General features: G+C 43.5%; 1 protein-coding gene across 3 annotated transcripts in view; it reads right to left on the bottom strand.

The window, feature by feature from the left end:
* Positions 1-17,251, bottom strand: part of CSNK2B (casein kinase 2 beta) — a 113,162-nt gene that overhangs the window by 38,921 nt on the left and 56,990 nt on the right. For all 3 annotated transcript variants that reach the window (XM_078645998.1, XM_078645999.1, XM_078645997.1), the window contains exon 2: positions 6,220-6,300. In XM_078645998.1, the coding sequence (XP_078502124.1) occupies positions 6,220-6,300 (81 nt within the window). The remainder of the gene's footprint in view (positions 1-6,219; positions 6,301-17,251) is intronic.

Below are 17,251 nucleotides of genomic sequence, written 5' to 3'. Positions count from 1 at the left end.
TTGATCACTGGGGAATTCCAATAAGACTAAGTGTGAATCCAACTCCACCACAAGGCTAGGCGTTAGACAAAACTTTTAATTTTAGCAAAATTATGTAAATATATTTTCCCTATAAGGGTTGGTTTTTATCTTACTCGGACACCATTTAGATTAACTACACACTGGAATATGCATGTGCCTCATTTTTCAATTCTAGTTTGAGTCGTCTCGGGTAGCACTACATGTGTATCCACATAAGCATGTACTCCAACTGTGGGAAATGATAGCATGATTTGTATCAAAAGGAGAGAGAGGAACAGGGAATAGGCTGGTTTACTTGCCCTAGGTATATGTAAACAGTCAAAAAGAGCTAGATTAGTTAGGAAATCATGTAGTATGTGCCAGAGAAACAAAAATTATAGCATGCCACTAACCTATGGTGTATGTTCCCTTTACTCACATCATAGAGCACAATAACTTACCAGGTGAGGAGCTGACTTACTACACAAATCGTTTTTAACTATTTCTTTTTAATTTTGATACTGAATATTCTAGGTTCTTGAGGGCACTCATAATTAAGGAAAATGTTTCTGTTTACAGACATTTCTCCGACTCATCCATCTTGTGGCTTTCTGATGAAGGCAATTTGCCAAAACGCGCATAGAAAAATCCTACATTTACCGAATTTAGTTCTTTGGCCACAAATATGCTTGTTTTATCAGTTAACTAAAACACCATGTTTAATCTCGAGTTATGAACATAAATAGTGCACAAATACATTATACTTTTGGTGCATATTGACAATGAAAGGGATGAGAAGTGTATGAATGCCCAGGTATATATTAGTATGGCTTGATTGTTATTCATGTTATCTATACAGTTAGCCTAACGGCTAGGGTGGTCGACCTCGGAGCTGGTTCCCCAGCTCCGAGTCTCGGCAGAGACGTGCAACATCCTGTGATTCTGGCCAAATCATTTAATCTCCCCGTGCCTAACAAAAACTTAATGTGTCCTCATGTAACGAAACTGGTGCTCGTGTAAAGCGCTCTGATACCCGATACCTTCGGGTCAAGTTTGCGCTATCTAAAACTGTTAAAATAAAAAAAGATATATATTTTTTCTATTTATTACACAGTGACATTGTTATCTATAAGGTTAAAGCGATTTTTCTACTTTTGTATTAACAAGATTGTTTCACTGCGTGTCCTTTATTGTACCCATTGCCCTACTTTATAATTACTTGTATGAGATTGGTTTTTGAAATTCATTGATATTATCCATGCCAAGGGGCAAACAAGCTTGCTGCAGGGGACCCTCTTCTCTTCTTAAATTATTCTTATAGGGTCTTTCAGCCAGCCCTCTTCATCCATTCTTGTATCGTTCATAATTTTCTCACCCTCAAACTTTTTTCCCCCCAACGCGAATGATTATGACTCTGAAAGTGCACTGGAGCTGTGCCAGTGCTCTCTACCTAAAATATGATATATGTGAATTGTTAACTCCAATTTGCAAGGACTGTGACCCCCTTATAAGTCCCTGGCAAGTGGTACCAGTGGTATCCAGGGCAAGGGAGTTAAATGGGTCACCAGGGTCTGAACCACTGACTGTGCCACCTTGAGTGACACAAATAAACCAATGACAGCAGTCCTGCCATCACAGACTGCAGGAGTAGTGCAAACTGCTCCACCTCGACTTTGTCCTCACCATCAGTGGCAAGGTCACAGCACTATTTTTAATATAGGTCAGTCACACCTATGGTAGGCCTCACAAGCCCAGGAAGCAGGGTACCTTTCAATAAAGGGGTGGACATATAAGGGCAAGCTTATATGTCCCTATAGTAGCCTCTTTCCATGCAGGACTACTATAAGTGTTCAGGGGGCGATAGGATAACACGGGCTGGCACCTGGGCATCCCAAAGTTTCCACCACTGAAATAGGTCATGTTGGGTATCAGGCAACTTGTCTCATCAATCCAGACCTTTCCCCAAATTTTGATTCCATGTGACATGCACCCAGGTGGCAACCTTAGAGTTTGCCCAACTGGATGCACCAGCCTTTCCTGTGCCCTGGCTGACAGCCTACAGCTGCTGCAGCCAAGACAGGAATCAGACTCCTGCCAGGAGGTGTTCTCTCTCGGGAGTCAGAAACAATGGCCTGGAGGGGAAGGGGCGATACCTCCCACCCCTACAGAATGGCTAGTGGAGTGGTAAAGGTTGTGAGCTTCAAAGCACTCACCGCCTCTGATATGCAATCAGTATTCCTCCGAGAGGATGAAAAAGACAGCCCCGCCCCAGGACATTTGTGACCTAGGCAGGCTAATTACATAGGCAGGCTAATTACATAGTCAGGAGACGTACACACGGAGAAGGCTAGCCACATCCCTTGGGTAGGCTACCAGACGAAGAAGGGATCAGCCATTTTTAAAGTGGTGGAATAGAGGCTTCTTGGTAGAAAAGGTTTCACCCTCCACAGGAAATGGTCACCTCCGGGGCGGATTAGCGGCGGGGGCTTGTAGCCCACTGGCCACAAGCACCCATATCCCCAATGCCCCTAAATCTAAGATTTAAGGTGCTCCCCTGTAGTCAGATATGAACGACTTGCAACCAAGGTCAAAGAGACCCAAGTCAGCAACATCAGTACCTGCACGAAGCATAAGCAAGTTAACATGGACCTGTGGCAACCATCCTGCAACTGCACAACTGTGACTCGTCCCGGACCAGGAGACAGGTTCTTAAGTAAAGAGGAACCCCTCTGAAAGCCAAAGGCAACCACAGAACTCCCTTGGACTAGAGGTACCAGTCCTCTGTAGCCCACAGGTAAAGCACGCTCATGGAACCAAAGAATCACTGACCATCAGGCCCACCGAAGGATCGCCCAAAAGTAAATGGTCTAGGGCATTGTGGGAGACGTAGTTGTGACCTCCAGCACGTTTCAGGCAGCTACTGTTTTTCCCCAGACTCCAGGACGTCGAAGCAACCCAAGGCTGAATTGCCGCTGTCAAGGCTTGTTGGTGGTCAGTCCGGCTACCACTACCTTTGTCTGACGCTGTGCCTCGAGGAAACCCTGCAACACCTTCAACCCAATGCCTCAGTGGCCCATTTGTCGAGCTTTTGGATCAGTTTCCTCACCAGTTCTGGCTAAGAAGTAAACCCAGCAAACCCACAGCTCTTGCTTCAACACCAGTGACAGCTAGGGCAACTAAGCACCCGGGACCTACAAGCCAGGTAAAATTCAACTGACTGTTGGACCCTGGTGCTAAGGAACCCCCACCTCACCACCCAGTAGTTTCCACTGAACTCAACTTGAAAGTGGCCGATTGTCTCTAATGTTTATCCCCATTGACTGCAATGTTAAAGTTCTGGAAAAGTGAAATGCATGTATTTATTTTTGCTTTAAAAATCCATAACTCCGGTTATACTCAGATTGTCTTCGTTTTGGTGTCTAATTTTATAGAAGAATCTTCTATTTTTTATATAAATTGATGTATTTCGAGTCGTGTCAATTACTAATTGTCCATGATGGTACTCTGAAATGCTTAACACATGTTCCTCTAAAGCCTGACTGCTCTGTGCCACAATTCCAAGAATGAGCTGGGGATTTATTAGTGTGAATCCAAAGGACCTATTTGTGGTAAGGTGAGATTATTACATAGTAAAGTCTAACAAACCTCACTGCCGAATACTCCACTTTCATACACCCACAACAGCATACAGCATGTGGCAATGGACCAACCACTTTAAGCCATTTGCTACTGTGAGTCATGGCACTCTGCTCTTGCATAAGGAGCACATCAACCCACAAAGCAGTTCCTTTCAATACAAGGGAGGTCCATGGCCATGTGTGCTATTTGAAACAAAAAATATTTTAGCTTTTTCCCCCCCTGTATCACAGGTGAAGATTTTCTTTATTTCATTTTACAAGGACCTTGGAAATCGCTACGTGTTTCGGTTTGACTCAGACCTTGATCACGGGTGGTTACAAACTCATTTGGGATAGCTGTTAAATACCAATTAAAAACCCCTCATTTCCTGTTCATTGCTCCGGCGGGGTTATGGTCTCGGTAGTGCACAATGTGAACAAACAAAAGTGGAATATATAAAGTATAAATACAAACAATGCATAACTGAAAAGTTGAGGTGAGAATATTGTTTCAGGCTTGTATCACTGGTTTTTTAGATAAAATATTAATTTCTTTAAAGCAATTAATAACCAGGATTATTTGATTTCACAGATGTTTTTGACATCTTTTCCCTGAAATACAATCTACATTTTTACAATTATGTTTAAATATCTGCTTAGTTTTAGTGGGTGTCAGTCTCGTTCTCTTGGTGTACAGGATTACCTCATCTTAAAGAGTTTATACCCTACCCATCACAATTATGGAGGATTCTCATTAACACAATTATAATCATTACGTTAATACACACAACTTATAATAAAGATTATTTACGCAAGACACCCACTAACTGATCATATTGTTACATATGTTCAAGGTGAGCAAAATAAAAGATTTTAAGGCCCAATAATAGGGTCATATCCGCCCAGTTATGTACATCAATATTAGGGCTCCCAGTTTTATGGTATTTATTTTTTGCCATTTCTATCTGAATTTATCCATATTTATTTTTTGCTAATTTTAACTGTATTTATCCATATTTACTTTGGGTTTTATGGAAAAATTACGCTGACATTAATATATTTCCACATTCGTTTAACCATTAAATATGCACTTGTGCTTGAATGTCTGCCAGGTTTCAGTGCTGTGAACACCCACAGAAGATAAATCATGCACTTATATGAAAGTAAGCAAATGTCAGTATCAACCTTGAGCCAATCTACTGCTGTTAAAGCCTTTTAACTAAAATTCCTTTCTTTACCCCCCCCCCCCCCTTATTTACCAATCCACACATCTATTGGTCTGGCAGTCATGTCAGACAATATTTAGAACTACTCAAAAAGCAACCCAATTTCAGTTTTGATCAACATCTAACAATAAATACAGACAAGGACATTTATGTTTTCGGTCTTTATTCATCTGTAGAAAGCAGTAAAAAACGAAAACAGGGAGCCTTAATATATACATGAGCTTCCTTATTGAATCATGTTGATAGGTAGTTAACCCTATATACTCTTAACCCAGATAATTTCTGATGCCTCAACAAGCATTTACCTCATAAGTGGATAATTAATATTAAAGTGACAAGTGCAAGGTCAGACTTAAAAACAGCAGATTCATTATTTTGAGAGAAGTCAATTAAAAAAAAAAAAATCTATGTACAGTTTTTCATTCGGATTCAAGCAATGTGGAGTGAGTGTGTGTAGATTCAAATTATGCCGTGATATATTATATATATATATATATATATATATATATATATATATATATATATATATATATACTTCCACAATGATATTTCTAAAAAAAAAAAAAAACATGACAAAATAATTATTGACAAAGTCAAAAGGCTGGCAGCTGAAGTCGGAACGATTGGCTTTACCAGTGCTCTTTTTACTTTGTTTCGAACAAATAGAATACATAGCTTCAGTCGAATCCAAAACAAATATATTCAACACTATTCTTTATAATTCAAAAGAAATACAAGTTGTAGAACATGATCATGCCTTCAGGAGGTTAGGGTCTAATATTGTTCTCAAATGAATACGGACACTTTGCGATTTGTTCTGGTCACTACTGACTAATACTGGGCGACCACAATGTGATTTCCACAACCTTAATCGCTGAAAAAAAGAATCCCCACTGTCCAATCCAGGGCCTAAAGGATCTTTTCTCCGTTCCCTAGATCGCTATCCTTCTAAATTAACAGGCTGGTCACATTTCAAACTTCAAACACAAGAGTCCAGAGTGAGTGGTCTTGAAGAGCTACGTTGTTTACAAAGGCAAGGCCTGGCCAGCATCAAGCTTGAGAAGCGCTCTACCTTTCTACAGCCTGGCATAAGGTGTCAAATAAGAAAGACTATGTACTTTCTTTATTAAAGAAGTGTCAACAATCGCAAGATGGGTTCAGCGACTTTATTCTGGAGGATGAGAGATTCAACCCATAGGCCATTTGTGTAGATGCTGCAGAGAAACACTGGTTTTAGGACACTAGGTATTTTGTTGAGCTAAGAAGACACCACACCATTCAAAGACTGACTGACTCTTCAACTATAGGAACAAATAAAACAAAATCCACCACCCCCTACAGCACGACTCACCCACGGTCACACAAAATACTTAACTCGCAAAAGAATTCATTGCCACGCAGTCCACAGAACCAGGAGATCCAGGACACTTCTTCAGAGCTGCTCATTTTATTATCCTCTGCAAAAAACAGAAAACAGGTAATTACCATAGGCTGGCCACAGTGTATGACGGAAAGCCAAGACGCAGAAAAGACATTTATCGATTTATAGTACACCAAGGCAAAAAAAAGTACTGCCATGAACGGTTGCAGGTATGTGGACTTGAACTCTCAATTGTCTGTTTAAATTGCCTTTCGATGAACTTTCTTCAGAGTAAAGACCAAAAAGTTCAATCATTTGAGACAAATTGCATTAAAGGTAGACAAGTTGGATTCATTTTAGGCATTTTATGGGGCATGGACCTAGCCTGTACGCAGTCAATTTCAGTAAAAACTAATTGAGCAGGAGTTATGTTGGACCAATCCAATAGTGTACGTAATGGAAAAGTGCAGTTGTACACCTATAAGTACAAAACATAGTAGAGGGTCCAACATCAGAGGTGCCAACATTGGTAGTGCTGGGCCGGTACCAGTGCATGCACTCCTAGCACGAGCACAAACTACAGGAGCAACACTATCTCTTAAGAACTACAGTAAAAATTGAAGTAATCATAGTAATGCAGGTAACTGCAGATAGTGCCTGGTGTACCTCTCCCAGAAACACCTGCGGTAAAGGTGCTAGTTGTAATGGTAAAGTTCCAGTAGTTATGTTACCAACATAAACAGTATTTGGTGTATAACTACAACTATGGAAGGTGGAAACATAAGTAGGTTAAGCTTTGACCATGCCACAATTCATCCTGCTGGGGTAGGACTACGCCCCCCCCCAGCTGTAGCAGTATCGGTAGCAGTACCATCCCTAATAGTTGTAATGTGTGTGGTGCGGCTAATGCTACTGTATGAAGTGGCAACAGTAGTTAAGTAGTGCTAGCAGTAACACAAAACAGTAGTAGTGCGGACTACTTTCGTTGATATTTACAATTATCAGTTCTAGTAAACTAAGCATTTTATTTACCATATTTAACAGAGGATCAGTCAACTAACTGCATCCCATTTCAGCATGTACATAGGTGAAAGGAACTGCACAAACAGGAGAGGGCAGACGTTTCACTTGGACTCCAGGATCCCACTCTGTGGACTCCTCTTTTGTGTATTCAAAATTAAGGGTTCGTAGGTGCGTCTTGTTTCCTTTCATAATTTTGGTTTAATTTTTGACCACTTGTGTAAAACATCATGTGGACATCTAGTCTCGATAATAGATACTGTAGGTTGTTTCTCTTCATCTAGAAAATGCATCTTATGCTGCATTGAATTTTACCTACACATCTGAAATTGAATGCTGTTCAGGAGATAACCTGGACAAGAGGTAAATGTTTAGAGTATAGGGTACAGCGGTGATCCCTGCAGCTGAAGATAGTTTTTGTTAATTTTTTTTCAATTCAAATAAGTTTTTTATTGGATGTTTCAGTAGCAAATAAAATAAAATACAGGTAGTACAGACTTAAAGACATACATTGTTACAAAAGAACAGTACAGTACAGTAAAGCGAAAGGGGTAAAACGTAATGAACAGTAGTTTACACAATAGTAACACTTACATCATCATATATACTTCATTGGACCTACAGACAACAATAATAGTCGGCCCATCCAGTAGATTATAGATAGTGTGGAATTATCCGGTCAGATCAGTGCACTCTATCAGGTTGAGGTGGTGACAGAGCAGAACAAGAGCTACGGGAGGGAGAGTATATCTAAGGTGGTTTATGGGTGGTGAAATAACTGTCCAGGGTACACCACATCCTTCTCGTAGGGGGGCGCCAAGGTGATTGTTGGAGGGCTATGTTATCCGCACCCCTGAGGCTAATTATCCAGTTGAGCCAGCAAGCATAGGTAGCTTTGCTAGAGTCTATCCAATTACTAAGGACGATTTTAATGGCTGCAGTGAGCATGAGATCAAGTAGTGCTCTGTCGTCTGAGTGGAGGGAAGGCTCTAGAGTGAATCCGAAGGCTAGGTACGGTAGTTCTCTGGACGGGGAGATGGGGAATAGTATACTGATGAAGTCAAATATCTTGTCCCAGAAGGGGGTTACACAGTCGCCATGCAGAATGATATGTGCTAGGTCGCCTTCCGCCCGCTTACAGTTCCAGCAGAAGGCGTCTTGGGTGATGTTATGAGCATAAAGACGCGCCGGGGTCCAGAAAGTTTTATGGAGGAACCAATATTTGGTCTGGGATAAAGTCGGGCTAATTTTGTGTCGCATGCAAGACTCCCAGGTATTGGTCCAGTCATCTTCCGAAATTGGTCTAGATGACAATTCAGTCCAGAACTGTGTAAGTGGTGCGGTGAGGTTGGTCTGTTGGGGGCGGATAAGTTTGTAGAGATGGGACACTTGATGTCCTAGTCTGTTTAGCCTACTAAGGTAGGCTGGGAGGGAGGGTGGTGTTAGGGAGAGTTTTGCTTTAGAGAGAGCGGCTTTTATATTTAAGAAGGTGTAGAACTCAAGAGGCGCAAGACTATACGTAGTTTGTAGGTCTCTGAATGGGATAGGATAAGACCCCTTGAATAGTTGGTGAGGGAAAAAGATGCCTTTCTTAATCCACTGTGAGTTCTGCAGGGGTTTGCCCTTGTAGAGTATGGATCGATTAAACCATAAAGACTCCCAATCTGAGTGGTTAATATTATGATCTAGAAATTTGTCGATTTTAAGAAGTGCTGTTTTGGTGTTACGAAAGATTGATTTCTAGTGGGGTAGTATGTTTAGATTGAGTGAGAGGGCTGCAGCAGGGGTGATACCGTTTAGGATTGCTTGTTCGACTTCCAGCCAAACCGGTGTGTAGTTCCCCTCGGGGGCTAGCCAGTGGTCACCTTGTCTCGCAAGGAAAGCGGTCTCATAGTGCCTGAAGTCCGGTAGGTTGAACCCTCCTAATGACTTGTCCAATCTCAATTTTTTAATGCTGATCCTCGCCTTCTTCCCCTTCCATAAGAAGTTGGCGAGAGTTTGATCAAGTTTGTGGAAGAAGTCTTGGGTGAGGGTTAGTGGAAGCATTGAAATAAGATAGTTCTCCAGGGGAGAGATCATCATTTTGATGGTCTCTATTCTGCCCCACCACGTGATGAAGCGGGGGGACCACCCTTCCAGCAGGTTTTTTATTTTAGTTAGGGTAGTCTTCTCATTTTGATGGAGGGTTTCCAAAAGGGAGTCCCCAAATTCAATCCCCAGGTACTTGACAAATCCTGATTGCCAACAGAGCCCAGAATTCCCCAGCATGTCTTTAGTGGTTAGGATGTTTAGAGGTTTGACCTCCGATTTCTCCCGGTTGAGTTTATACCCTGAATGGGTGGAGTAAGACTCAATGGTGGCCATCAAGGCGGCGATGGAGGGCTCCGGGGATTCGGATACTATCAGGATATCATCCGCATATGCGGCTAGTTTAACTCAGGTATCACCAAAGCTTACTCCTTCAATGCTGTCGTTCTTTTTAATGTCAGCAATAAGGGGCTCCATTGCAAGGAGGAAAAGTGACTGGGAGAGGGTGCAACCCTGTCTAGTCCCCTGTTCCAGGTCGAATGGATCTGACAGTGAGCCATTAATGGCAATGCGAACGGATGGGGAGAGATATAAGGCCATAACCATGTCTATGAAGGTGTTACCTAGATTGAAGGTGGACATACAATGTTTAAGAAAGAGCCAAGATACTCTGTCAAACGCTTTCTCCGCGTCCAGGGTAATAGCTACGGAGGGAGCATCAAACGCCCTGGCTCTTTCTATAACATGGCAAAGGAGTCGCGTGTTGTCATTAGACATGCGATTTTTTAGGAACCCAACCTGTGATGTACTGATTAATTTAGGGAGGAGTGAGTTCAGTCTGGCCGAAGTATTTTGGCGTAGATCTTACAGTCTAAATTTATCAATGATATAGGTCTATAGTTTTTTGTCAGTAGCGGGTCTTTCCCCTCTTTGGGTATAATAATAATGGTGGCCTCGCTCATGGATTTTGTTACACCTTTTTTTGAGGCAAAAGATTGGAACAGTTTTAGTAGGGTTGGGCTTAGTGAGGGCCTGAGTTCTTTGTAGAAACCGGCTAAGAAACCGTCGGGGCCTGGTGCCTTATTACGTTTGAGGGTGTTAATGGAAGCCGAGATTTCTTGTAGGGTGAGCGGAGAGTTCAACGCCAAGTTATCGGTGACATTGAGTTTTGGAAGACCTAACGAGTTCAAGTAGGTGGAGCATGCTTGAGAGTCGAAGTCTAATTTATTTTTGTAGAGATCCTCGTAAAAGGACTTGAAGGTGTGAAGAATGAGGTTTTGTTTAGTTTGGACAGTGTTGTTCTGGTCCTTGATTGAGGCAATGTTGAATTGTTTATTCTTATGTTTTAAGTAGGATGCTAGTAATTTCCCTGCTTTGTTACCTTCACACATTTTCAAAGACTTGAATTTATTAACCCAGACTCCCGCCCTCCTACTGAGAATCGCGTTATACTCTTATTTCATTTTAGTGAGGTCATTTAGGAACGAAGTATTGTGAAGGTCCGCAGCGTGAGCTAGTTCCAGATTCTTAATATCTCGTTCTAAAGCAACAAGTTCTAGGTTTAGTGTCTTGTTAGTTTGTGCCCGGATGCCAATAATCACCCCCCTTATTGTGGCTTTAAGTGCGTCCCAAACATTCGCAATGTCCGAGCCCGGAGTATCATTCAAGGCTAGGTAGTCTTGTATGGCTGCTTCGATTTTTGTCTTGTTTTCTGGTTCCGTGAAAATATCATCGTTGAAGCGCCATCTCTTCGGGGGAAGGATAGATCTGGAGCCTACTAATTTAATTTGGATGCTGGAGTGGTCTGAGACCAGTTTGGGGGCGATATTGGTCTCCTCAATGAGGTGAGTGAAGGGGCTATTAATAAGAATGTAATCGATCCTGGAGTAGGAGTTATGGGGAGTCGAGTAGAACGTGTAATCACGGCCGTCAGGGTGTTGCAGGCGCCATGAGTCTTGTAGGTCAAATTTGGAGCAGAGGCGTTTTAAACTGTCGTGTGATCGGGTGGTGTGGTAGGTGCAATTTGATTGGCGGTCAATTACTGGGTCTAGGGGTAGGTTGAAGTCCCCCCTAACTATAAGTAGTTCATCTTGAGGTACTTTTTCGAGTATGGGGGAGAGTGAGTCCCGAAAGATCGGATCATCTCCATTAGGGCCATAAATATTCAGAACGTGGATGTGATCATCGCTCTTCAGAAGGTGAGCCATGACTAGTCTTCCATCGGTATCCTGAGTGTGTGATACTAAGGAAATGTTGGATTTTTTCGAAATAAAAGTAAGGACCCCTCTCTTTTTGTGTACTGCCGAGGAGCATAAAGTGTGTGAGATCCAGTGTTGTTTGATAAATTCAGCGTCCTCATTAGATAATTTGGTCTCCTGGAGAAGGAAAATGTCGCCCTTGGTTTTGGCTAAATATTCTAGGACCTTCCCCCGCTTAACCGGGTGATTGAGCCCTTTAACGTTTAGGGAGACAATGTTGAGGCCTTCCGATATAGACATGGTGTGGGTCATGAGGCTGTAGTGAGTCGCTTGTGGAATGATGAACCTACCGAGCGAAGAGTTATTGTATAATTGGCTGCGCTAGCTGGCCTGGCACTGCTGAAATCTTTGTGTAGGTCAGAAAAGGGCTGAAAGCGCATGTGGTAGGCAAGCAACCATAAGCAATTCTGTTTGTTAGAGATCTGTACTGTTGCAAATAAAAGGACACAGCAAAGAACAAAACAAGAGCATAAAAGGCATACTGAAACAATCCAAGAATTTTCTCCCCCCCCCCCCAACTCCACCCCCCTCTCCCTCCCTCTACCCACCCCATCATCCTCCCAACCCTCCCCCCTCCCATAACTAGATTGAAGGAGCAGCGACGGCAGTACCGTCCGAGCTCGACGTAGGATGAGATTAAGATGACATCATGATAGGAGAAATCGTAAAATCTATCTATTGGTTTGTAACAGGGCATAACTAGGGTACTTCAAGCTATTGTTAAAGAGCTTATAGAGGCAAGAGCTGTTTGGGTTTACAAGTGTATCAATATACAGGACTACAAAACCATCGGAAGAACAGCAGAGCATATTGACTATGTCAGAGTCGCAGTTATCAACATGTTATTTCAGAAACGAACTACTAATAGTAACTAAAGGCCAGTCTTACAACATGTACTATCCCGGCTCTCTATATTAACATGGGTCATCCTAACAGTAGAGAATAATAGAACATTAAATCAATGTGTCTAGCTATTGTTTGTAGGAGAGTAACTCTTAAGCTAATCTAATAACGGAATTAACCCTTGCATATAACAGTAAAATCATTAGGTAAGACCTTTAATCTGGAGCTTCCGGTTCCTCAAGTAGCAAGAAGAAGCAGACTAAGGACGTAGTGTGGGGCCCAAAAGTAGGTGAAATTCGGTCCTACCTGGCGGCGAGGGTCACTTTGGGTGCTGGGAACCAGCTATGAAACACAAACAATAGTAGTCACCACTACAAGTTTAACGAGATACCGGACTATAACATTAAGGGAAGAACAGCGGGGCCCGGTGACCACGCAAGGATCACAGGTGTGAATGATTCCATAACAGAGCGTATAAATCGATAGAGACATAGGTAAGTCCTTGGGATCTACCAGTTTCCCAAGGAGCAGACTGAAGATGCCACGTGGGGACCAAGGAAGGCGTACTCCGGTCCTACCTGGCGGCTGGGGTCACTTTGGATGCAGGGAACCAGCTAATGTAACACAAACCTTAGCTTACTCATTGCACGCATCTCAATCCTGCCCCGTGGGTAAGTTTTCAGCTTCATGAATTTCTGTCTTCCTTTTATTAGATGCAATGTTAGATGAGTCCATTGTTTGAGTAGGTGGGTCGTCCAAAAATTGTGCCAGATCATCAGGGTTGGTGAAGAAGCGCGGTCTGCCATTGGTGATGATTTTAAATTTAGCTGGGCCTGCAAAGGAGAACTGTATACCTTTTGATCTTAGCTTCTCTCTTTGTGCTAGAAATCCTTTCCTGACCTCCATCGTGTCTTTCGAGTAGTCCTGAGTGAAGGTGATTTTGTGGCCTCCCCAGGTGACGGAGTGGTTGAGTCTAGCGAATTGCAGGATTGCTTCAGTGTGCTGGAAACGCAGTGGTTTACAGATCAGTGGTCGGGGGCCTTTGTATCCATGAGGGATGAAGGTTGGAACCCTGTGAGCTTGGTCACGCTCAAAGTCATGGTTGAACGAAATACCTTTCACCGAAGGAATCCAGGCCTCCAAGAAAGCAACGCAGGAGTCAGCGTCCTTCTCCGCATTCTCCGGAACTCCAAAGATGCGAACATTTCCCCTCCTGTTTCAGTCTTCCAATTCTGCATTCTGGCGTCTAAGGGAGTCAGTGATCTCTGAAGCTGGAAAATAGTTTTGGTCGAGAGGTTGGTTTTGTCTTCAACAACACTTATTCTTTGCTCTGCCTCATCTAAGCTCTTGTGGAGCGAGTTCATGTCGGCCCTTATCGCCGTGAGTTCAAGCTGCATTGTATCGGTATTGCTCTTCGTTGATTTTGCAAGATCATGCACCTCCGCCAGCTTCTTGAGGATCATATCCAGGGTGCTGTTGAGGTCCGCTCTTGCCTTGATAGGTGAGTCAGATACGGACGATTCTGGCTTCACTTTCTTGGTGTTTTTCTTGTCTTCTCTCTCAGCCATTTTATTGGATTTCTTTAACGGGCTAGCGGTGAAGCGGAGGTTTTCCAGCTTGACAGCAGGACCAGTTCTAGTGGAAGTAGGAATGCTGAGGCAGGGGCCGAGTGAAGGCTCTGACGCGGGCGAGGTGAGCTGGCTGTATGGTGGGCACCACACAGGATTCGTCGTCTATGAGTATACCTTTTCCCCGACTGCCTTTTGCACAGTTGGCGTGGCGGTGATCTGTGTTCCACTTCTTTAGAGCGCGTCTCAGTGATTTACAGGAACCCTCATGTTATCTGGGGCAGTAGGGTACCCGGTCTTGGCGTTTGGCGAGTTGGGTCTTGGGGAGATACGTCACTCCCCCATGAACCCTGAGACAGTAGGGTGTAGGGCGAATTGAGATACAGCGGCAGTATGGACACTCAGCAGCAGAGCGTGTAGGAGCCGCTGATGTACTCTCTGAGAGAGTGTTGCAGGGTCCTGGCTTGAGGTGGCAGAGTATGTGAATAGGTTAGGAGCACCGACGATTTGGCGTGTATCCTGAGGCCCCTGGTGCCTGCAATATCATAAAAGGAGACTTTGGTGACATGGTGGGCTCTTGTCTTAATTACGGGGATCTTCGCGCCAAAAAAATGTCCCAGCCGCCGCCATTTTGAGGTCAGGCAAGGCTCTTCAGGAGGACTGAATAATGCAGGTGAGGGCGCTAGACAAGACACATTTGGCGAGGGTCGCTCCAGTTCAAGGGCTATATATATAGCGGCGAGGCCAGGGATGGTAAAGACACCCAGTGGGGGCCTTACTGCAGCTGGGAGTTGCGCCGGGTGAAACGGGCCACCATTTTGGGGTCAGACTTGGCCGAGACCCGAGGGTCACTTCGACAGCTCAAGCATGGCGAAATACGGTGTCGGGACACTGGTGGCAGGCACGTGGCGGGCTATGGTGATATCCGCTCACCTCCGTGGTCATCCGTGACCCATGCGACTCCTTCTGAGGTGGCGGGCAGATCCCAGGATGTGGCTCCTCCTGATTAACACGGGCCGATGAGCGCTGAGGAGCGGGAGTCAGAAAGGGCACTTCCCGCTCATACTTCAGGTCACAGACACCCTCAGAGTGTGCCTCGGGGGTTCCGACGTCCGAATCCGGCTGGTTTTGCCCTGTAATTACAGTGGATTTCTCCTATGGCGGCATAAGGTGTTTCTCGTACGCGGCAGGTAAGAGGTTAGGCGGCCATTACCACCGCCGTCCAAGCCACGCCCCCAGTTTTTGTTAATTTAATGCATAGTCATGTGTTGGCTTCAGTTAGAGGGGAACGAGAAGCACTATTGCAGAGCTGTTGCATTGACACCAGCCCAATTTTCCAGGCGTTAAAGGATTTTGTGATTTTTGGGTCATAGGCTGCTTATAAATCAAGTGGAATAACAGAATCAAAAGCAGCCTGTGCTACTGCCTATTATAACTGTTTCCATTCCTCTCCCAGGTCTAAATACGGACTGCCAGGGAGAATAGCTTCAATTTCAAGCCCATTTCACAGTGTCCAAGCCAGTAAAAAAAACCTGACTATCTGTAAAATCTCAATGTGGCAAACTTCAGTATTACAGACCTGACTGACACACCCGGTTCAAATGGAGATGGCTTAGCTATGTTGCTGAAGATAGACTAAAGTGATCAGAGCTAAGCGGCTACTTCTCCCGATTGAACGGTCTTTAGTATTTTGTAGCTGTGTGGAAGAACGGAGCATCAAGGGATCGTTGGTAAACGAAGTTTCCATTATTCCTCAACGAGATATTCCTCTAATTACAAAACCTTCCTTTCAAGTAAATATTTGACTGCTGCACGAAATAAGACCACCAGTAAGTGGTCTTGGTTCAGCACAAAAGGTAGATTCATACTGCAGACTTGATATAACTGACCATATACGTTCATACTAAAAATACTCTTTCAAAAACTTCGACCCAGATGCGACATGCAACAGGTAGATTTAAAAAAATATCTGCTGCAAAACCAAGACAATAACTCAACATAAATATACCCGAAACAAGTTTTAAGCTGAACTTGATTCCACCATTTACAGTATTTATAGAAAACTGGTCTAGTCAGTTGTGCACAAAGATGCTTTGCATTAAGAAGCTATGCTTGCCGTACAACATTGACATAAAAAACTAATTACAATGCTCTTGGTTTAGGTTAAAGAGAAAAACTATGGAAGGTAGAGTTTAAAGAGGTGAGCTTTGAAATGTTTCTGTATGGCAAGAAAAGCCCTGATTGGTGGTATAATCCACTAACCTCCACAAAATCTAGGACATTAATTCGGGGGCAGCATTGAGGGGGTCTTTGAAGACCTTTAAGCCAAAGGTAATCAGCTCAGCAGCACTGGAGGTCTGTGATGTTACATGAGCTTGTCTTGGGTTCTCATTCCCTAAACGTCTTTTTCATAGGCTCCTGTTTCTCATGGTTGATGCAGCTCTCTTCAGTCAGATCCGTCTCCTTGCAATAGCTCAGTGTCTCCTGAGTTCCCCTCCACGTCACTGGACAGACAGAGGAGCACGATGAAGGGATTTCTGCTGAAACTGCATAATTGCATGGTATGGTCACCTCATCTTCTTCCAGACTTTAAGGTTCTTGGGTTGGAACTCTGGGCACCCTTTGCACCTCTCAGCACTACAGTAATTCGGCAAACAGGAGTTAGGAACCTGGAGAGTGTTCTTCTGCTCATAATTTTTGATGGCACATCGTGCAGAACCTAAAGGGAGTGCTCATGATCTCCCATGACGTCTGAAACCTCGCCATTTGTGCATTCTCCGACCCACAACAGTGAACGTGGTGTAGAATGATTTTAGTTTTTAGTTTTTCAAAACATTTTCAAAGCCCAAATCAAGGGTTTGTGAGGTTTGCAGTTTTTTATTAATGATACGTTGTCTACTTCTTGGCTCTGCTGTGACTCTCCTGGAGATACTAGGTTTGCTTCCTGACCCAGAGGCAGACAAAAGAATTTGAAGGTGACGATCGGGTGTACGGATTGAATAATGTACAACATAAGAATCTAAAGAAATTCACATTGCAAAACAAATTTAGGCCGTTCTAAAATAATTTGGACACAAGTTAGGCTAGGTTTAGAAGTTAAATGCAGATCACACTTCTATCTGGAAGATATTATTGTCAAGTCGAAATTTCCCTAGTCTAAATTTTGGGTGCTAGACTAAAAGATGTTTAAGTAGTCTGTGATTTCACAAGGAACTTAGGCTGTACAGAAGCCGATTGTTTATGCTTTAATACCCAAAACGTACCCCATCCCAGTGAGCATTCCTAAGAGATGCCAAGGATTGAGGGGGTGTGGAAACAAGTTCATGGAGAG

Source organism: Lissotriton helveticus, chromosome 5_1 (genome assembly GCF_964261635.1).
Source record: "Lissotriton helveticus chromosome 5_1, aLisHel1.1, whole genome shotgun sequence".
Lineage (NCBI taxonomy): Eukaryota > Metazoa > Chordata > Amphibia > Caudata > Salamandridae > Lissotriton > Lissotriton helveticus.
The sequence above is the reverse complement of the archived record's forward strand: the minus strand, read 5'-3'. Positions and strand labels throughout refer to the sequence as shown.